Raw genomic sequence first — 18618 nt, 5'->3', positions numbered from 1 at the left:
GAAAGAAATACACAATACTCTCGATAAATTTTTCAAATCGACGTGAGTAACTCCTATATAGGGGCCCAGATATCCGTAGCGGTAAACGCCCAGCAACTCAGCAAGCCCAAGCTGAGGGTCGTGGGTTCGAATCCCACCGGTCGAGGATCTTTTCGGGTTGGAAATTTTCTCGACTTCCCAGGGCATAGAGTATCTTCGTACCTGCCACACGATATGATATACACATGCAAAAATGGTCAATCGGCAAAGAAAGCTCCTCTCTGTTAATAACTGTGGAAGTGCTCATGAGAAGCAGGCTCTGTCCCAGTGGGGACGTAACGCCAGAAAGAAGAAGAAGAACTCCTATATGGTTTTGAGAAAATTGATTTAGAAGAGTCAATATCTTACTTTTGAAACTGCTTTGAATTAAATCCCTTTAACATTTTTCGTCGTATACATCGCTTAAACATTGCATGCAATCAGCTCCCGTTGCCACTCATTGTATTAACATCCCTAAGAATGCTGTTTCGCTCAAGAAAACAAAAGAAATATCTTGACTGAATGAGTCAAGAAATTTCCTACAGAGAGCCCCATTTGAAATGACATTTCTTCTCAACTGCGTACTGCGATCAGAAAAATTCTGGACCATTTCTGGGAAGAAATTTCCTACGCATCGAGATAGGCGATTACTTTTCTTGTCAGTAGCAAACCAGCCTTAACAGTTTAATGTTTGCCAACGAAAAGTACGCATTGACAAATATTTGTAAAACTATTACCGTGATGCTAGCATATTTCGTGCACGCTCCTAATTTGGATCACTGTCATTTTATTCATAGTTATTGATACATATTAGATTATGTAATTGCATGTGACTGAAGCAGAATTATTCAAAATACTAAGGCTGAAACAACTAGTAATTTTCTTTTATGTCACCACCCCCCTCAAAAAGTCGCACCAACGAAAATATTGAGGGGGAGAAAAAAATATTTTCCTTTTGTTTGACTTTATAAGGAGGCAAAGAAGCCGTTAAAACAACTACCCTATGGTAATTACCTTTTGGTCAGTAGACACACGACAAATAAGTTTGTCTAAATTTGCTGTATGTGACATACTGTGTATACTGATAACTTATGTTTTTTTCTGTGAAGTGGTGGTAAAATGAACACCGTGCCTTTTACCGAGAAAAAACAAATTTTGATGAATTTTTATCACGCACGGACGATTTAGAGCATAAATCTCAGTGTTCAAGTTGATACGTAGGTCAATTGAAGTGAAAATATCAACGAAATCTAAGATTTTAGAAAACCATGTTTGTAAATTAGAACTGACATAACTTTTAGCTCGGATGACTTGAGGTTTTTCAGTGAGGATGATATCGTTATGATATGATGTCAAATCTGATACCTTTAGAATTCTTTTTGAATGGGTTACAATCATTAATGGATGTATTTTCGGTGGGGCAATGAAAATTTTCAGAAATATTTGTTTTGTCCACGTTTTTTGCATGGTGTTCATTTTACCACCATCGCTGTTCATTTTACCCACATAGTGCAGGTAAAATGAACATTTGCATCGCTTTTTGATAGCGATGAAAACATGTTAAAATTTAGCTATTTTAGTCTGAATCCATGTCGCTGCCTGGGACTGCTATAGATAACATCCCTATTTTTGATGTTGTGCGATAGAACTAAATAAATTCCTCTTTTTCTATCAGAAACAAGATGATTTCCTTAAGGTGTTCATTTTACCACCCCTTCCCCTATGTTCTATAAATTTATAGATTGGTAAGAAGCGTCATAACATAAAAGAACTGTAACGAAAGCTTAAAACCAAAAAATCAGATAACAAAACTTTTTAAATCTTCCATATATAATCGCTTCTGATCACTACAGTGGTCTTATTGTGACGTCCGTAACTGTACAATGTACATCGGATGTGGCAAGCAGAAAATTTTCCAATAAGAATGTGCTCATTTACCTGGTACTACTTTCATTAGTAAAAAAAACTTTGAACTTTCGTTCAGTGTAGTGATTGCTTCCTCATTTTTGTTTACAAACACATCGCCTTTATCAGTGATTGATTAACCGAAAAATGGAGAAACGGGAAGCATCGCTTGAAAAGTTATCTAATTTCATTAACAATACTAACAGAACCATCGATCAATTGCTGAACAATTTAGGCTGGAATAGAGATGTTCTGCGGTCAACCAATAATAAGTCGAAACGAGTTGGGCAAAACTCGCCCACACATCGATCAGGCAAAGTTCTACAAGAAGATTCACTTCCAGAATCTTTCCTACCGGAAAAGCATCCGCTGTCGATGAAGCTAGGTAAGTATTAAATATGCTTGTGTGAGATAATTTTAATGGTTTTAACCTGTTTTAACTATTAACTAGATCTCAAACCTGAACAAGTGCCAAAGAGTCACAAAGATTTGATTATCAATTTTACAAGAGAAGAGAGACTTGCAATGTACGAACAAGCAGTTGCGTCGACACCGAAACAGGAACCGCTTCCTGATTTACAACTAAAGTAAGTAACATCTCATGAAGCACTTACTAATGGATGGTACCGCAAGTTCGGTAAAATTGATCACCGTGCCAAACGGTTTTATTTCATTCTACTTTCTTTGGCATTGACAACATTATAGAACACAGAGCCGTGAATAATAATCTATTTCATCCGAATTCACTATACTAATGAATGTTTTAAATTTCAGTTTCAGCAAACGGGATAAGAATGCAAGACCAACTTCCCTGGCCGATATTGCCGCCTACCGGCGTGATGTCCGTCGAAGGACTCAGAAATACCGCCTAGCTAAGAATCCACTATCGTATCAGGAAGAAATGCGAAATTTGATTCAGCTGCAGACGGAAGCATTGGCTGAATACCTTGGGCAACCGAAAGATAGCGAAACCAAGGAGAAAACTCGGGACAGAAGAAATGAAATTGATTCTAGAAGCCTAGATACTAGATCGAGACCACGGAGCAGATCGCGGGACAGACAGAGACGTAGGGATGAGGATGATAGCAAACGGCACAGGGATAAGAAACATAGCAAACGCAAGAGATCAAGGTCTAGAAGTTGATCTCGCCATAGACATAAATCGAAGAAAAGACGTTCAAGAGAGAAGAGCAAGCATTAAATTTCATAAAAAGCAATCAGTTTGTTATTTGCCTCGCATGATGTGGGAAACAATCTCAGTTGAAGGACTGGTATTGAGCAGGTCTCTTTTGAGAGACTTGGTCACTATTACAATCAATTCTTTGAAAATTCTCAAATAGAAGGTCTATTTTAACAAAAATGGTCTCTCACCATTTTAGTTATTCTGCTTCTAGAGATTTCTCCATGAATATGACGTATTAGAGTGGTTCAAAAAATCGTTTTTGCTCCACACCGCTTATTCGATTCTAGATCAAATTCTGAGTGTCCTCCCAAAATTTGAGCTCATTTCGATGAAAATTGAAACTGCACAAGCCCTTTAAAGTTTATATGGGAATTACTATGAAAAAAAGTTTTCAAATCGGACGCCCCAGTAATTAGGAGTCGATGCCGGTTATGGACCCTTTGCGTATTATGGACCCCCTACAGAAAAACATAAAATTAACACTCAAAGCAACTTTATTCCTATGAAAATCCACCGGGGGAACTTCGATTACATTGTTAGTCAGCAGTTTCAGGCAAAATATTTGGTTTGAGACGCATAAATACAGATATTTGAACAGTTTTGTAAATGAAACCACACAAGAGGGTCCATAATACGCATTTCCAGGTGGGTCCATAATAGGCTCGTCGGCAGCGAGCCGGATTACATGGGAATCAAATGGAGGGTCCATAATACGCAACGTCAAATTTGTAAACAATCCTATTATGGACCCCGGGAGGGTCCATAATAGGCATTCGGGCAACAGTTTTTCAAATGCATATTTCGCTGGAAAAATCGAATGATTTTGTATGTTTCATAGACGTACTATGGAGTAAAGACATTGAATTTGTTGTTATACCTACTCCACAAAACGTATATGCGTCTGAGATATCATTGCGAAAAAGCGTCTAGAATGAATTTCAGCTACTAAGGGGTCCATTCTTCTTCTTTCTTCTTCTTTCTGGCATTACGTCCCCACTGGGACAGAGCCTGCTTCTCAGCTTAGTGTTCTTATGAGCACTTCCACAGTTATTAACTGAGAGCTTACTATGCCAATGACCATTTTTGCATGCGTATATCGTGTGGCAGGTACGAAGATACTCTATGCCCTGGGAAGTCGAGAAAATTTCCAACTCGAAAAGATCCTCGACCGGTGGGATTCGAACCCACGACCCTCAGCTTGGTCTTGCTGAATAGCTGTGTGTTTACCGCTACGGCTATCTGGGCCCCTTAAGGGGTCCATTACTAGCATTGTTGTTGATTTTTGAATGAGTTGTAAAACTTTGGCTATAATTATTGGACTGTTCTGCACTGCCCATAACTGCATATTTGTAACATTCGACAAAAGTAGGCATTGAGTTAATGGAATACCAAGTGTGCATTTGATGGCAGTATGGGAGGAAACTAGAATTTCTAAAAATTACCAGGAACTCAAAAGTGGCTATTTGAGGCTGATATTTTGTACAACTGTACTGGCTTCGGGGAAGACCACGAATACGCTGGCAGTACGCAGTGGAAGAGGACCTGGCGACCCTAAACGTTCGGGGCAACTGGAGAAGTTTCGCCCAAGGCCGACGAAGATGGAGCTCTACAATACGCCCGGCAATGGCGTGATGCTACGCTGTAGCCATCAAGGTATCAAGGTAGGTATTTTGTACAACTCATATCGCATACTAGGGGAATAGTCAAAAAATAATTCTGATTGAAATTTCATTGGTATTACATTACGAGGCTCATTTATAATCTCAATGTGACTGTTATGCGGTTATAATTACCAATGTGACAAAACAACTTGGTATTTTTTTCGAATTTTCTAGAACATCTCACAGATTTCAGTAAGTTGATCGAATGTATTTATCATTTGATGACTCTCCATGGTATTAAATCCAATTTGTCAAAAATGTCGAATGTGGCTGTTATGCAGTTATGGGCAGTGCAGGCATCAGTGGATATATGCAGTAGAACATAGTAGCGCCATGGTTTGTGCGTGCTATCTTTCGCGCCAGGTGCAGCAATGTTGCCTGTTCAGAAGTTAAATTAGCACTGCTGAAGAATTTGGGACTGGATATAAATCAATAACTAATTACTGAGACTTCTGATTTGAAAACGGTTTCGGCAAAGTTGTAGCTGATGAATGTATCTCATAGTATCAACGTAGCAACGTCTAATCCCCAAGAGTACATGAGCAAATACTATGACCGATTGAATGAATTGGTTGCTTTTCTCATAGTAATTTCCATATAAACTTTGAAGGGCTTGTGCAGTCTCAGTTTTCAACCAAATGAGCTCAAATTTTGGGAGGACACTCAGAATTTGATCTAGAATCGAGTGAGCGGTGCGGAGCAAAAACGATTTTTGCACCACTCTAATGACGTATACGCCAATGGTTTAATTTTAACAAATCGTTAGCAAAGTTGTAGCAAATGATCATAGTTATTTAGTTTTGACAGTTTCAAAATTGATTGTCTTAAACGAACTTTTGCCCCACCGGTGGGGCAAAAGTTCGAATCTAGTGTGGGGCAAAAGTTCGTTGGCCTAAACACTAAATATCAATACTTTTATGCCAGGCTTACTTTATACCAGCCGTAAACTAATGTTTGCCGAAAAATACACACTAAATTTTCATCAAAAAATGCCCAAAACAGGGTTAATTGTAATCCACCCAAAAAATAGCAGTTTTTCGCAAAACTAAGTGGAAATGTAAAATTTTTGTGACATTTGTCGCACGATCAGGCAAATTTCGCTAAATTTGAAGATAATATGTAGATTTCAGGCAATTTGGAAAATTTTCCGTGGGTTTATATATGGGTCGAACTTTTGCCCCGCAGATTCGAACTTTTGCCCCGCTATGGGTCAAAAATTGATTCCAACTATTTATGGAAAAACTAATACACGTCAAAGCATCCTTATGATAGGCCTAGAAACGCCCTTACATAAAATATTGAAAAATATTTTATCTTCATTTGGTTCTATGCATCGAAAATTTGAGCAAATATTACAATATTTACGTCGAAAAACAACAAATAGCCATAACTTTTCCAAATCTCAATCGATTTTTATAATATTTGGAGTGAAAGTCTCTTACTTGAATAACATTCGAACCACCATGACATTTCTATGTTTTGATTTGATTTGAGCTAGAAATCTTAAAAAGAAACTCTTGCCCCACTCGAAGTTTTGCCCCACTTTACTCTACATGAGATAACAGGTGTTATTGGATTACAAGTCCTCAATCTGTTTGTTTTACTGTAACAGTGTGGACTATGAAAATAGATTTTTCTATGATTTACATGAATTCTTCTTCTTGGCATAACGTCCTCACTGGGCTGAGCCTGCTTCTCAGCTTAGTGTCCTTAGGCGGCATCCATTTATTACGTAACGCTAAAATTGAAAATTTTCAGCCCTGCAAACATCTACAAAAATCCCAAACAAAATTTGCTTAAAACGGATTTGTTTCTTCAGCAACTTCCTTCATTAAGATTTGAAGAATAAGTTTTCCCTATGGAATGATAAGTTTGTACATACAGTACTAAAATGTTTGGAACATTTTTCAGAATTTCACCATATTAATTTTTATATAAACCTACATCGTCTTTGGGCCACCTTTAAATCATCACCTAGAAAGCTGAAAATTTCACAGAACACAATTTTTATGGTAAAGGATTATAAGGAAGATATAGGAGATTGGATCTCGAGATCCAATCAATTTGTTTGCTTCGCGGATGATATGGACATCGTCAGCCGAACATTTGAAAAGGTGGCAGACCTGTACACCCGCCTGAAACGCGAGGCAGCAAAAGTTGGACTGGTGGTGAATGCGGCCAAGACAAAGTACATGCTAGCTGGTGGGGCCGAGCGCGACAGGGCTCGCCTAGGTAGCAGTGTTACGATAGACGGGGATACGTTCGAGGTGGTCGACGAGTTCGTTTACCTTGGATCCTTGCTGACGGCTGACAATAACGTTAGCCGTGAAATACGGAGGCGCATCATCAGTGGAAGTCGGGCCTACTATGGCCTCCAGAAGAAGCTGCGGTCAAAAAAGATTCACGCCCGCACCAAATGTACCATGTACAAAACGCTCATAAGGCCGGTAGTCCTCTACGGGCATGAAACGTGGACGATGCTCGAGGAGAACCTGCAAGCACTTGGAGTCTTCGAACGTCGGGTGCTTAGGACGATCTTCGGCGGTGTGCAGGAGAACGGTGTGTGGCGGCGAAGGATGAACCACGAGCTCGCCCAACTCTACGGCGAACCCAGTATCCAGAAGGTGGCCAAATCTGGAAGGATACGATGGGCAGGGCATGTTGCAAGAATGCCGGACAGCAACCCTGCAAAGATGGTATCCGCTTCGGATCCGGTTGGTACAAGAAGGCGTGGAGCGCAGCGAGCTAGGTGGGCGGATCAAGTGCGTATCGATTTGGCGAGCGTGGGGCAGAACCGAGGATGGAGAGATGCGGCCACGAACCGAGTATTGTGGCGTGAAATTGTTGATTCAGTGTTATCTGTGTAGATGTTAACTAAATAAATGAATGAGGAGATTGGATTTTCGAACATTTTTAAAATTTAAATAGCTCTAATGTTACATACATGTTGGACCAATTTGAAACAATCTAAATATGATTTCAAGTTGTGCAACATTTTCGCAGTATTCTTGAAATTGTTAATAGCTAGAGTACAATTTGACAGCCGTTTTAGGAAAAATGTTATGCGATCGATGTTACGATCAATAAAAAAATCGTGTTTGTTATTCAAAGATTTTGATTTGACGGATATATGTGACGAAACATGGTTTTTCACCATATGAGAATAAAAAAAATATGAATTTCCCTGAATTTCCATATTATTATTTTTTGTCCCCCCCCTCGACACAATTTGATGGAAGGTGACAAAAGAAGATTTAAAGATTTGTTCCGGCCAAGTAGTAAATTAGGAAATTGTGCTTATGAAAAGAAAAAATAAGCTTTGACAAAGTTAGAGAACCATTTTGCTTAAGCTGGCACATTGACGGGGTTGGTGGTCTAATGAATACCGCTTCTGCCTCAGAAGCAGAAGGTCATGGGTTCAATCCCAGGCCCGTCCCTTTCCTCGTACTTTATAGTTGTATCTTTCACTTGCTTCTATCTTTCCACTCTTAACCTATCACAGTTGATCTATTTGTTCGTAGCATTTGCTAGAACCAGAAACGGAAAAAAAAAACGTTTCCCTACGCTTTCATTCATCCCTCATTCATCATTATAGCATGCCTTCCCTTACGACTGATACATAGGCATTCTGGTAACCAAACAGCAAATCTCCTCTCAGCCATAAATTTACCACCCCTACCCCTATCTTCCCCCATGAACTGGCGTAGACACGGTGATATATACGGTCTACCGTGGGAGCCAGTTTAATGCAGCATCGATTCCTCCCCCTTCCCCTCATTGGTCAGCATTCTGACGTGGCAGGCGCCATTGTTGCCTTAAAATAGAAGATCACCAGCACTTAGGGTACACTGAGGGTGTCTGTTAGTCCCAAGCAGTCATTCGATTGGTTCCTTATGTAAGTGCAGCTGAACTGGCGATACTGGAGTAGCATCCACGGGCGGCCATTCAAGCTCGAGCTAATTTTGCTTGAGTTGGCACACTTGCTCCAAATTCCGCTATACCTTCCCATACAATTTTCCCGTTTCGCGGCCGCACTCTAAAACTTTTTCATGTGTCCAGGGGTCCTTAGTTATTGGTATTTCTCGAAAAAAATCTGAAGGAATCGCTTGAGTAGTTCCCGAAGAGAGCAATTCCTGGTAAAAATCTTAAAAACAAACCTGAACTACAATTTTGTAGAAAATCCCAAGAAATCTCTGAAGCCATCTCTGACAAAGTACTGGTTAAATTCTAAAAGACTTTTTAACCTTCCAATCGTCGCGCGGTTTGTCACCGTCAGAACCACCACGCTGCTGTTGAGAACTAAAAGCCAGGTTTTTTTCAGCTGTGTTGTACAAAATACAACAGTGTTACAGTGTTACAACAGCGGGTATCCGGGTTTATTCTAGGCATTTTTTATTCTGTTCGAGATTATCCGTTTGGACAGAAATAAATAACTAATTTCGAGACGTTCGATTCGGAAACAGCTATCAGCAAAGAACTTTTGATATCTTGGTAAAGATGTGAGTAGAATGTGTCATAATCAGTTTCTTACTTACCTTGCATGATGTGGAAAACATTCTCGGTTGGGTAACATTATGATTATTATTAATTTCAAGGGTGGTGATAAGCACTACTTCAATGAAAACCAACAAGGTCGTTATCACTAGTTAACAAATTTAACTAATCACATTACTTTCATTCCTTATATTCAGCAAAACACAACGCAGCATTTGTTCCACCAAACCCAAACGAGTTCTTCAATGCAATTCGCCGTTTTCCTTCGACCGGTAACCAGTCCTGAGCATGATTTGGCACAAAGTTCATTCCTTGCATCTCAGCCGAAACATTTTCCAGGTTGATTGTGGGGGGCAACTTTCCCTCACGACACGCTAGAACTGTGAACAAAGATTCCAAGTTTCCAGCAGCACCTAGTAAATGGCCGTGAGCTCCCTTCGTAGACGATACCGCCAATTGCTTCCAGCTATCAGTGAACAAAGTCCTGATGGATCGAGCTTCAATTGCATCCCCAATCGGTGTCGAAGTGGCATGGGCGTTGATATAGCCGATGTCCGTGGGTTTTAGATTAGCATCTTTTAGAGCTCTTCCCATGGCTAACATGGCACCGGTTCCATCTTCGCGAGGTGCAGTCAAATGAGATGCATCCCCTGACAGACCGTAGCCAAGAATTTCCCCGAGGATTTCGGCGTTTCTCGCTTTGGCGTGGTTCAGTTCTTCCAGAACAAATATCGCTGATCCTTCTCCCATGACAAATCCATCCCGGGCATCGTCAAACGGCCGCGAAGAACGCTGAGGATCCTCGTTGAACGACGTACTCAAGGCTCGTAGTCTGCAAAATCCGGCAATTCCCAGTGGACTAATGCAGGCCTCCGCTCCACCGCAAACCATAACGTCTGCATCTCCCCGCTGGACGAATCTGAATGCATCTCCAATCGAATGTGCTCCCGTGGCACATGCGGTCGATACCGAGTGATTGGGCCCTCGAAAGCCATACTTGATGCTTAGCTGGCCGGCGGGCATATTTGGCAAGATTCTAGGAACAAAGAACGGACTTACCCGGTTATAGCCTTTCTTGAGTGCTTCATTGGTTTCGCAGACATCCGTAAGGTCCACCATGCCCATGCCGATAGCGACACCTGTTTGCTGACAAGCTTCAACGTCCTCCTCAGGGGGAGTCCACCGGGCCATTCCGAGAGCTTCTTTGGCAGCTATCAGGGCAAAAGTGGTCGCCCGGGCCATTGTTTTCAACTCACTTTTGCCAAACTCTTTCTCCACATCGAGCTCATCTCGGCTGATTTGGGCCGCCACACGGCAAGGGAGTTTCTCGTATGCAGCATCGGTTAGCCGTCCAACGGAAGACACTCCCGAAAGGATACTGGTCCACGCTTTTGACACGCTGCATCCAACCGGCGAAACGACTCCGAGGCCGGTGATAACTACGCGACGTTTTGCGGCCGCGCTGGTGGAAAAACACTTACAACGGACAATTGCAACCGGGTAAACTTTTATGCAACGCGAACACAGAAGTATCATTTCAAATTTATTGATTATTACACCAAATTTATGAAATTATTTAAATTTCTTAAAATTTAAATTGAAAATAATTACGTCTAGCAAACGAAAACAAAGCAAAAGTCGAGTAGGTAACTCATAAATTTTGATGTAGGACTACGTGTTTGTTTTTCGAGCAGCAACGAGTCGAGTACACCCGATTCTGTTTTTAGGGTTCATTCACATATTTCATAACGCTGAAAATGGCCATTTCTGATACCCACCCACCCCCTCGTAACGCTTTTTGTATGAACATATTACAAATTTTGTATGAAACGTAATATCTTGAAGACACCCACCCACCCCCTTTAGCGTTATGAAATTTGTGAATAAGCCCTTTGCACGGATTTTTTTTACACGGCCGTTCAAAAAAAGTTTCCATACATTTTTTTCCACCAGAACCTTATTTTTGCATGAAACGTCGAGAAATGGTGTTACTTTTTTTGCACGGTTTTTGAAATTTTGAACTGAAAATTTTTTTTTTGCACGGTACGCATCGCCCGTGCAAAAACAGAATCGGGTGTATCCAGCTTTTACAATCGCTAATGGCTGTCGCCAATAGGCTCGCTTTCTGGTAGGGAACGATCGATTTGACGTTTGGATTGGGTCCGCTCAATAGGCCTTTTCACGTGACAGATCCGTCTATGCATTTGTTTACATCGGTGGAGGACCGGTGCTAACACGGATCTGTCATTTTCATAAAAGAACCACAAACAATAGGGACGTTCCGATACTGCGAAGTATCGATATTTGATTCGATACGATTATCGAATCGAAGTATCGATACCACCGATATATTGAATCATAATATCGATATATCGCAATATCATTTGATATATTTGAAGGGCGCAAAATTCTTGTATCGCTTAGTTACCTAACGTTTAGTTTCCTACGATTCACAAACAATTCTAAGAACCCTCAAAATTACCGGCATTTTGATCGATATGGACATTAATATTTTCTTGTATTTGATAAATCATATAACAATTGGTATGTGAACTGTTTTCAAATATTTTTAAAATCAATTGTATTGCGAGAGAACTCCAAATATTGGTTTACGATATATCGAAAGGAAATATCGATACCACCGATATATTGAATAGGAAATATCGATACCAAAATATCGAATATCGAAAGCAAATATCCGATATATCGGAAGTATCGGAACGTCTCTAAGACAAACAGACGTAACACTTAGAACAAATCTCGATCAAATTCATAGTCACGAGGACATGTACGCCCAATGCTAAAATCGGTGTATTTGGCCGACGCGCCAACAGATGGCGGTAGTGAGCAAACGTCAATCACGAACAAGAACGATGCGATCGCTGCGGGTGGCGGATTGGCCACCTACCATATTTTCGAATCAACCGTTAAAAAGGTGGTCGATGCACAACGATGGGAGTGTGACGTCTGTTTGTCTGTGTAAAGGTCTTTAATTTGTCTTTGGTAACATGCTCTTTCGTGTTACTGAATAAAAACAAGATTTCATTGAACATTTTAGGACCCTATTCTTAGAAAATATCATAATTATCGTAATGCCAGAATTAACAAGGATATTACATATTGCTATTGCCGGCAATCTTATCGGAATCTCAGAATTGGCGGGATGAATGTTTTCGTAACCACAGAATTCCTAAGCAACTCAAAATACCTTCCGAAATATCAAAACTCATATCGTTTTCCCATGATTTTTACTCAAAAGTAAATTATTCCATTCAATTCCGCAATCTCAAAGCAAGTGTAGCAACCTCTGAAGCTAACTACCAGTAGCTTTGTAGTAAATGCTACCTTTAGTCATAGCAATGCGTTGTTTGTAGTATGTTCGAAAAGTGTAGAAAGGAAAATGACACAAATATGTTCCACATATAGCGTTTACTACCGAGAATGTAGTGGGTTCATTCATTTATTTCATAACGCCGAAAATGGCCAATTTTGACACCCACCCACCCCGTCGTAACGCTTTTTGTATGAATATTCTAAAAATTTTGTATGAGCCGTAATATCATGAAGACACCCACCCACCCCCTTTAACGTTATGAAATTTGTGAATGAGCCCTAGTAAGCTCAAGTTTACTACATTTTATTCATACGGACCAATATTAAACTTTAGTGATTTTTATGATTTTGAACACGAAATACAACTCTCGTCACGTCATGTCGCCGCCATTTCGAATATTGCACATCAAAAAGCATCCTTAGATTTCACAAAAAACGTTTAAATTTCATGCAGAAATTTGCTCATTTTCAAGTTACAGCTATTTTAATAATTTTACATATATCGTGCACCCCCGCTAATTTGAACGATACCTCATGTAAACTAGAAATCCTTTATAAGAGAGATTCGCGGAAGCTGACATTTCTGTCAAAGTGTGAGCCAATCGAGCAGCGAGAGCTGTCAAAGTGTGAGCCAAACGAACATGCGTTATGTTTGTTATGAACTTTTCTTGAGGAGTAATGTAATCCGCTTGAAATTATTTCGGTAAAAGTAAATTTTGCATGAAGCAAAAAAAAATGAAATGTTTTACTTTTTTGAATTTTTGTCAATGCGATTTTTAGTTTTTGATTTTTTCGGCTGTTTATTAGTTTTGATATGTAGCTCAAAGATCTATAACGAAACAAAATACACTTTAGAGCAATGAGGAAGTCATGTCCGTGTTACAATATTATTCTCGACGCCGAGCAAAATCAGCACTGCTGGTCTGTTGCCAAATCATTCCATTTTACTTCCGCTTATCTCTCTATAAAGGATCACTAATGTAAACCATCGGAATTCATTTTTAATTTGAACATCTAGTCACCCTAGAAACATGTTTCTGGTTACCTCTTTCACTGTTTTGTTTTGATTCTGTGTTCAGTTCCACAGCGTTTTATTTCACTTTACTCCGTTCCATGAGCTAAATGGGTTCATTCACATATTTTATAACGCCGAAAATTACCATTTTCGACACCCACCCACCCCCTCGTAACGCTTTTTGTATGAATATTCTGAAAAATTCGTATGAGCCGTAACACCGTGAGGACACCCACCCACCCCCTTCAGCGTTATGAAATTTGTGAACGAGCCCAAATGACGTCTGAACCATTTTTAATCTGAACGATGTGCAAATTCAAAAGTGTGCAGATTAAATGTGGTCAAAGCAACGGGGGTATCCGGTATTTTGACAATCTTTTTCATACAAATTTTATTTAAAATATATTTAACCACTATTTGGTCAAATCACATTTTGGTCAAACGCAAAAAAAAAGTGCTTTCAGTCAAGTTTGATAAGAATTCTAATAAAAAAACGTAATATGTGAATAATCCCTTCTGAAACAATAAAAACGCCAAATAACATATTTAGATTACATATTGTTTGTTTTGTTGAGGAATAGATTCTCGTGCACATTTTGAACGTGGAAAAATAAATACTCACACGTCAGTTTCTATGGCACTTTAATAGAAGCACGCAACTTGTATTCAATGTACAATCCAACATAATGCGTTACATGTGCGTTACTTGTTGGTTTTGTTAGCTACGATGCCATCCAATATATGGCAAACATGGTGGGAGAATATTTTGGTGTGACAAAATTATTTAGGTGTGAGTCTATTAGAGGGCAAAATCCTCAATATTTATATTTATCATCGATTGAGGCGATATAACTATTTTTGGCCAAACTTCATTTTCAGATGAGTCACGTGAATCTGCTCGATTTACAAAATAGACCCCTAAAACGGCCGAAGAGGGTTTGCCTTTTCACCTCGTGGGGTCACTCATTATGAGTGACCTCGTGTTCGAATGTCAAATTTGAAATCACAACAAAAGAGAAAACATAACAAATTCGGCGAAACGTGATTCAGTGGCGAGGGAAAACTGTTGTGCGAAATTTAATCAATTTTAGTAGTTTATTATTATTTTTTCCAATTAATCAACATGGGAAAGAAACGGAAGCACACCGAGAATGAGCAGGATCGGAAGGATTACGATTTGCCGGCAAAGCACATGAACACAAGTCACATTAGATCCAACGAACGCCGACTCATCATTATCCTGGAGAGAGCCCAGCTGGAAACGGTGAAGGTAGGTCAATTAAAGCATATCACTTCGTGAAGTAGTTTGTCTTTAACGAAGTCTATGTCAACTTCCAGGTTGGTCAGGTATTCGAACTGCTGAACTGTGACGACCACCTGTCGATACTGAAGAAGAATGGCCGAGATCCCGGCTCCTGTCGACCGGATATCACCCATCAGTCCTTGTTGATGCTGATGGATTCGCCCCTGAATCGTGCCGGACTGTTACAAGTTTACATTAAAACCGAAAAGAACGTCCTGATCGAAATCAATCCCCAGACTCGTATTCCTCGGACTTTCAGACGATTTGCCGGATTGATGGGTTGGACGATTGAAGGTAATTTTCTGGCTCAAAACGATACTAATAGATCTTATTCCGATTTCAGTTCAATTGCTGCACAAATTCAGCATTAAGGCCAGCGATTCGCCGCAAAAGCTGATGCGCGTTATCAAAAACCCCATCAGCGATCACCTTCCGGTAGGCTGTCGTAAGTATGCCATGTCTTTCAGCGCTTCGGAGGTGAAACATGCCCGGGAGTTGGTTCCGAAGGTGGACGAACCAGTCGCGCTGGTAGTGGGAGCCTTTGCGCATGGCGCCTTGAATTTGGATTACACCGAGGGCAACTTTTCCATCAGTAACTATCCGCTGTCTGCGGCCTTGGCTTGCACGAAGATTTGTTCCGCTTTTGAGGAGGTTTGGGGGATAATATAGAGCGTTTCACAGAGTTGTGGTGGTTTACGGTTTATGTGTGTGTTCCGAACAAATCCTCTTCCAAAAGATGACTTGGGTAATCGAATAAGCTTTTTTACGTTAATGCTCAAGAATCCATCATTCAATTATCAGCAATCATCAAAGTGAAAAACCAGTTTTTTCGTTCAATTTTAAAGAAATGCTCATGAAAATCTGTCATTGCATTATGGATAGCAAGTGTAATGCAATGATAGATTTTCATGAATATTGCTTCAAATTTGAGCAAGAAAACTGGTTTTAAAAATTTCTAAAATGATGATGATTACTTTACTCTTAAGGTGAAACATCTCGGAATCCGAAGATGGCCGGCAAAATGGCCGATTGTGACGCTACTCACGTTTTCAAAGGCACTAAACTGGAGAAATAGCTGTCTATCGTTTCTGATCTTCTTATTTTAAGCTTTCTGCTAGTGCACAAAACCAAAATCAAAAGTACACTGTTGTTGGATGTTTTCTTCGCGAGATTTGTGCCTTTAAGGCCGCACGGGACGTCATCATAATCACCCTATCCATTTCAAGAAGCAAATCCCAAGAACCACTCCATATATCGATGCGAAAATGTATCACTATGATTCTATATATGTAGTGCACAACCCGATAAATTTTCAGCTTCATCGGTTCACTAAAACTCGAGATTTGCTTCCACAAAGTTTTGATGATTATTGTTAGAGTGAGACGAAAGATAGGGAAAACAACACGGTCTCCCGTGTCCCCTTAAAGTTTTAGTGCAATCTTAGAAGTTGATTCCAAACTGTTTCACCTTCGTGTTTGAACATGTACCGTTCTCTGGCCGTGACTAATTGCCTGGAAGGAAGATTATCACGTTTCAGGATTTAACATGTAAAATTGAACCAAAGCAGGTATAAAAGGCCAATCCAATCGAAGAGTAGAAGTAGCTGGATTTCAAGTGATAATAAAAACACGACAAATAAAACATTTTTCGTTGAAGACCTACATTTAAAACTAGAAGACAAAATTTTTCACAACTACAAGCAAGTGAGCTCCCATAAGAAGCCGTGTAAATTAGTGACGTAGTTATTTTTGTTTACGTTTTTTCTCCTTACTAATACAAAGCCATTACTTCTTCTTCCACACCTTGGTATATATTCTCATTGCACGGCGCACAGTAAAAGTCATGAGAACAAAAGAATTCATGGCACGTACAGAGGCTCATGCAGCCATGAATGCCATTCCTGTCATAGACCAATCCAATTGCCTGCGTAGTAGTGCAATGTTGACAAAATTTCCTTTGTTTGCTGGGAGAACTGTCACAACATTGCTTTCGTTTGCTGTGAGTATGAAAACAAACAGAATAGCTGCCGAGCATTAACCTTCCCTGTTGGGCTGACGTTGACAGTAAGCTCAAATGACTTCAAACAACGATCGATACGTTTTCATTCTGAGAATATCGATTTGTATAAGTTAAGTTAAGTTTATATGAACGTTAAATCCATGGTGAGGGCAATGTTCAAACATGGTTTTGGAATATGCATCGTAAAATGAATTAGTGAAATGTAATCAAAACGCGAAATAACAGCCGCGCTCAGCACTGTGTTTATATCCGTAAAAGCTGTAAAGGGGAGGCATCCTTTCGCCACTTCTCTGGTTGCTAGTGGTAGATAAACTACCTGACAAACCTAGCATCACAAGGTATAAGGCAATCCATGAGACAGCTGCGATCAGCTGTTTTTTTTTTGTTTACCATGTGCTTTGACGTTTCGCGATCGGAGTGACTTTTCGATTACAAAGGAAAATATAAAGCTCCGATAACACTAGCATGATTTGTTTACTCTTTTATTTCGGTTGCATTCACACTTTTAGCTGTCAGTCCTATCACAAAAAGTCCGCATGGATAGCCTTATAGAAACACATAATTAATAGCCTTCATGAGGACTTTTTGTGATAGGACTGACAGCTAAAGCTAAGTATGCTGTTTCGCTAAAGAAAAGTAAAGACATTCCTTGACTGAAAGGGTCAAGAAATTTCCTGCAGAGAGCCCCCTTTGAAGTGACATTTCTTCTCAACTGCGTACTGCGATCAGAAAAAAGTGATTTGCTTGACCATTTCTTGGGAGAAATTTTCCACGCATCGAGATAGGCGATTCCTTTTCTTGTCAGTAGCAAACCGGCCTTAAAAGTGTGAATCGGAGCTTTACATTTTCCTTTGTAATCGAAAAATCACTCCGATCGCGAAACGTCAAAAGCACATGATAAACAAAAAAAAACAGCTGATCGCAGCTGTCTCATAGATTGCCTTATAGGATTTGCTAATAATATTGTTATAGGGTAACTGTCGTATTTTGGACTCCCTAAGGAAGTGATTTTAGTTTGTTGTCTCAATTAATGATTGCACAGCGTAACCAAGTCAAAGAACATGCCAGTAAGTAGAAAAAACCTTCCTCTACGAGATACGGCCCATACGGTCATGTAGGATCCAAAAAACGTCGAAAATAATTGAATTGTTAAGCATTGTTTTTCATTATTTTGGACACCTCAATACATTTTGGACCCTCAAAGTATATATTTTGGACACCCGGTATTTTTTTATCGTTTGATGACAAAGTCCACGACAGTGGCTGTATGATATGCTTGCCCATAGTCTAATCAATCGATTGACAATGGAAAATCGAAAAAAATCTACGCTTTTAGTTCAGAAATTTGAAAAAAGTTTTTGTTTACATTTGAAAAATTTCAGGCGGCTTCAATTTCTGTGTGTAACGGTTGCATGGATGAACCGATTAAATAAAAAAAATTCTCCCAAACGGTTGATGCAAGTGCGGAATAGTCCTATTCGATTTAAATTGGGAAATTTGCAGGAAAATTGCCCAGAGGGTCCAAAATATATTGGTTACCCTTTTAGTCCGAGGTAAATATGATTCTATCATCATCAACAGAAGGCAGAGAGCCTTAGACTATACGATTCAATGGTGTATACAGAAGGATTAGACACAAACCCTCAAAATACGCATATTATCCAAACTGTTTTTTTAGGTCCAGCCT

General features: G+C 39.8%; 3 protein-coding genes across 3 annotated transcripts; 2 read left to right on the top strand and 1 right to left on the bottom strand.

Moving 5' to 3' along the window:
- Nucleotides 1–2004: 2004 nt before the first annotated feature.
- Nucleotides 2005–3140, top strand: LOC5573602 (U11/U12 small nuclear ribonucleoprotein 48 kDa protein). Its single transcript, XM_001654686.2, has 3 exons — nt 2005–2308; nt 2375–2510; nt 2698–3140. Exons 1-3 carry the CDS (start codon nt 2071–2073, stop codon nt 3065–3067), a joined length of 744 nt encoding a protein of 247 aa, XP_001654736.1. The 5' UTR covers nt 2005–2070; the 3' UTR covers nt 3068–3140.
- Nucleotides 3141–9399: 6259 nt separating this feature from the next.
- On the bottom strand, nt 9400–10896 carry LOC5573603 (3-oxoacyl-[acyl-carrier-protein] synthase, mitochondrial). Its single transcript, XM_001654687.2, has one exon. The coding sequence runs from the start codon at nt 10795–10797 to the stop codon at nt 9442–9444; it is 1356 nt and encodes a 451-aa protein (XP_001654737.1). The 5' UTR covers nt 10798–10896; the 3' UTR covers nt 9400–9441.
- Nucleotides 10897–14631: 3735 nt separating this feature from the next.
- Nucleotides 14632–15594, top strand: LOC5573604 (ribosomal RNA small subunit methyltransferase NEP1). Its single transcript, XM_001654688.2, has 3 exons — nt 14632–14879; nt 14948–15191; nt 15256–15594. Exons 1-3 carry the CDS (start codon nt 14733–14735, stop codon nt 15579–15581), a joined length of 717 nt encoding a protein of 238 aa, XP_001654738.1. The 5' UTR covers nt 14632–14732; the 3' UTR covers nt 15582–15594.
- The last annotated feature ends 3024 nt before the right edge of the window (nt 15595–18618 follow it).

Source organism: Aedes aegypti, chromosome 3 (assembly GCF_002204515.2).
Source record: "Aedes aegypti strain LVP_AGWG chromosome 3, AaegL5.0 Primary Assembly, whole genome shotgun sequence".
Classification (NCBI taxonomy): Eukaryota; Metazoa; Arthropoda; class Insecta; order Diptera; family Culicidae; genus Aedes; species Aedes aegypti.
The sequence above is the reverse complement of the archived record's forward strand: the minus strand, read 5'-3'. Positions and strand labels throughout refer to the sequence as shown.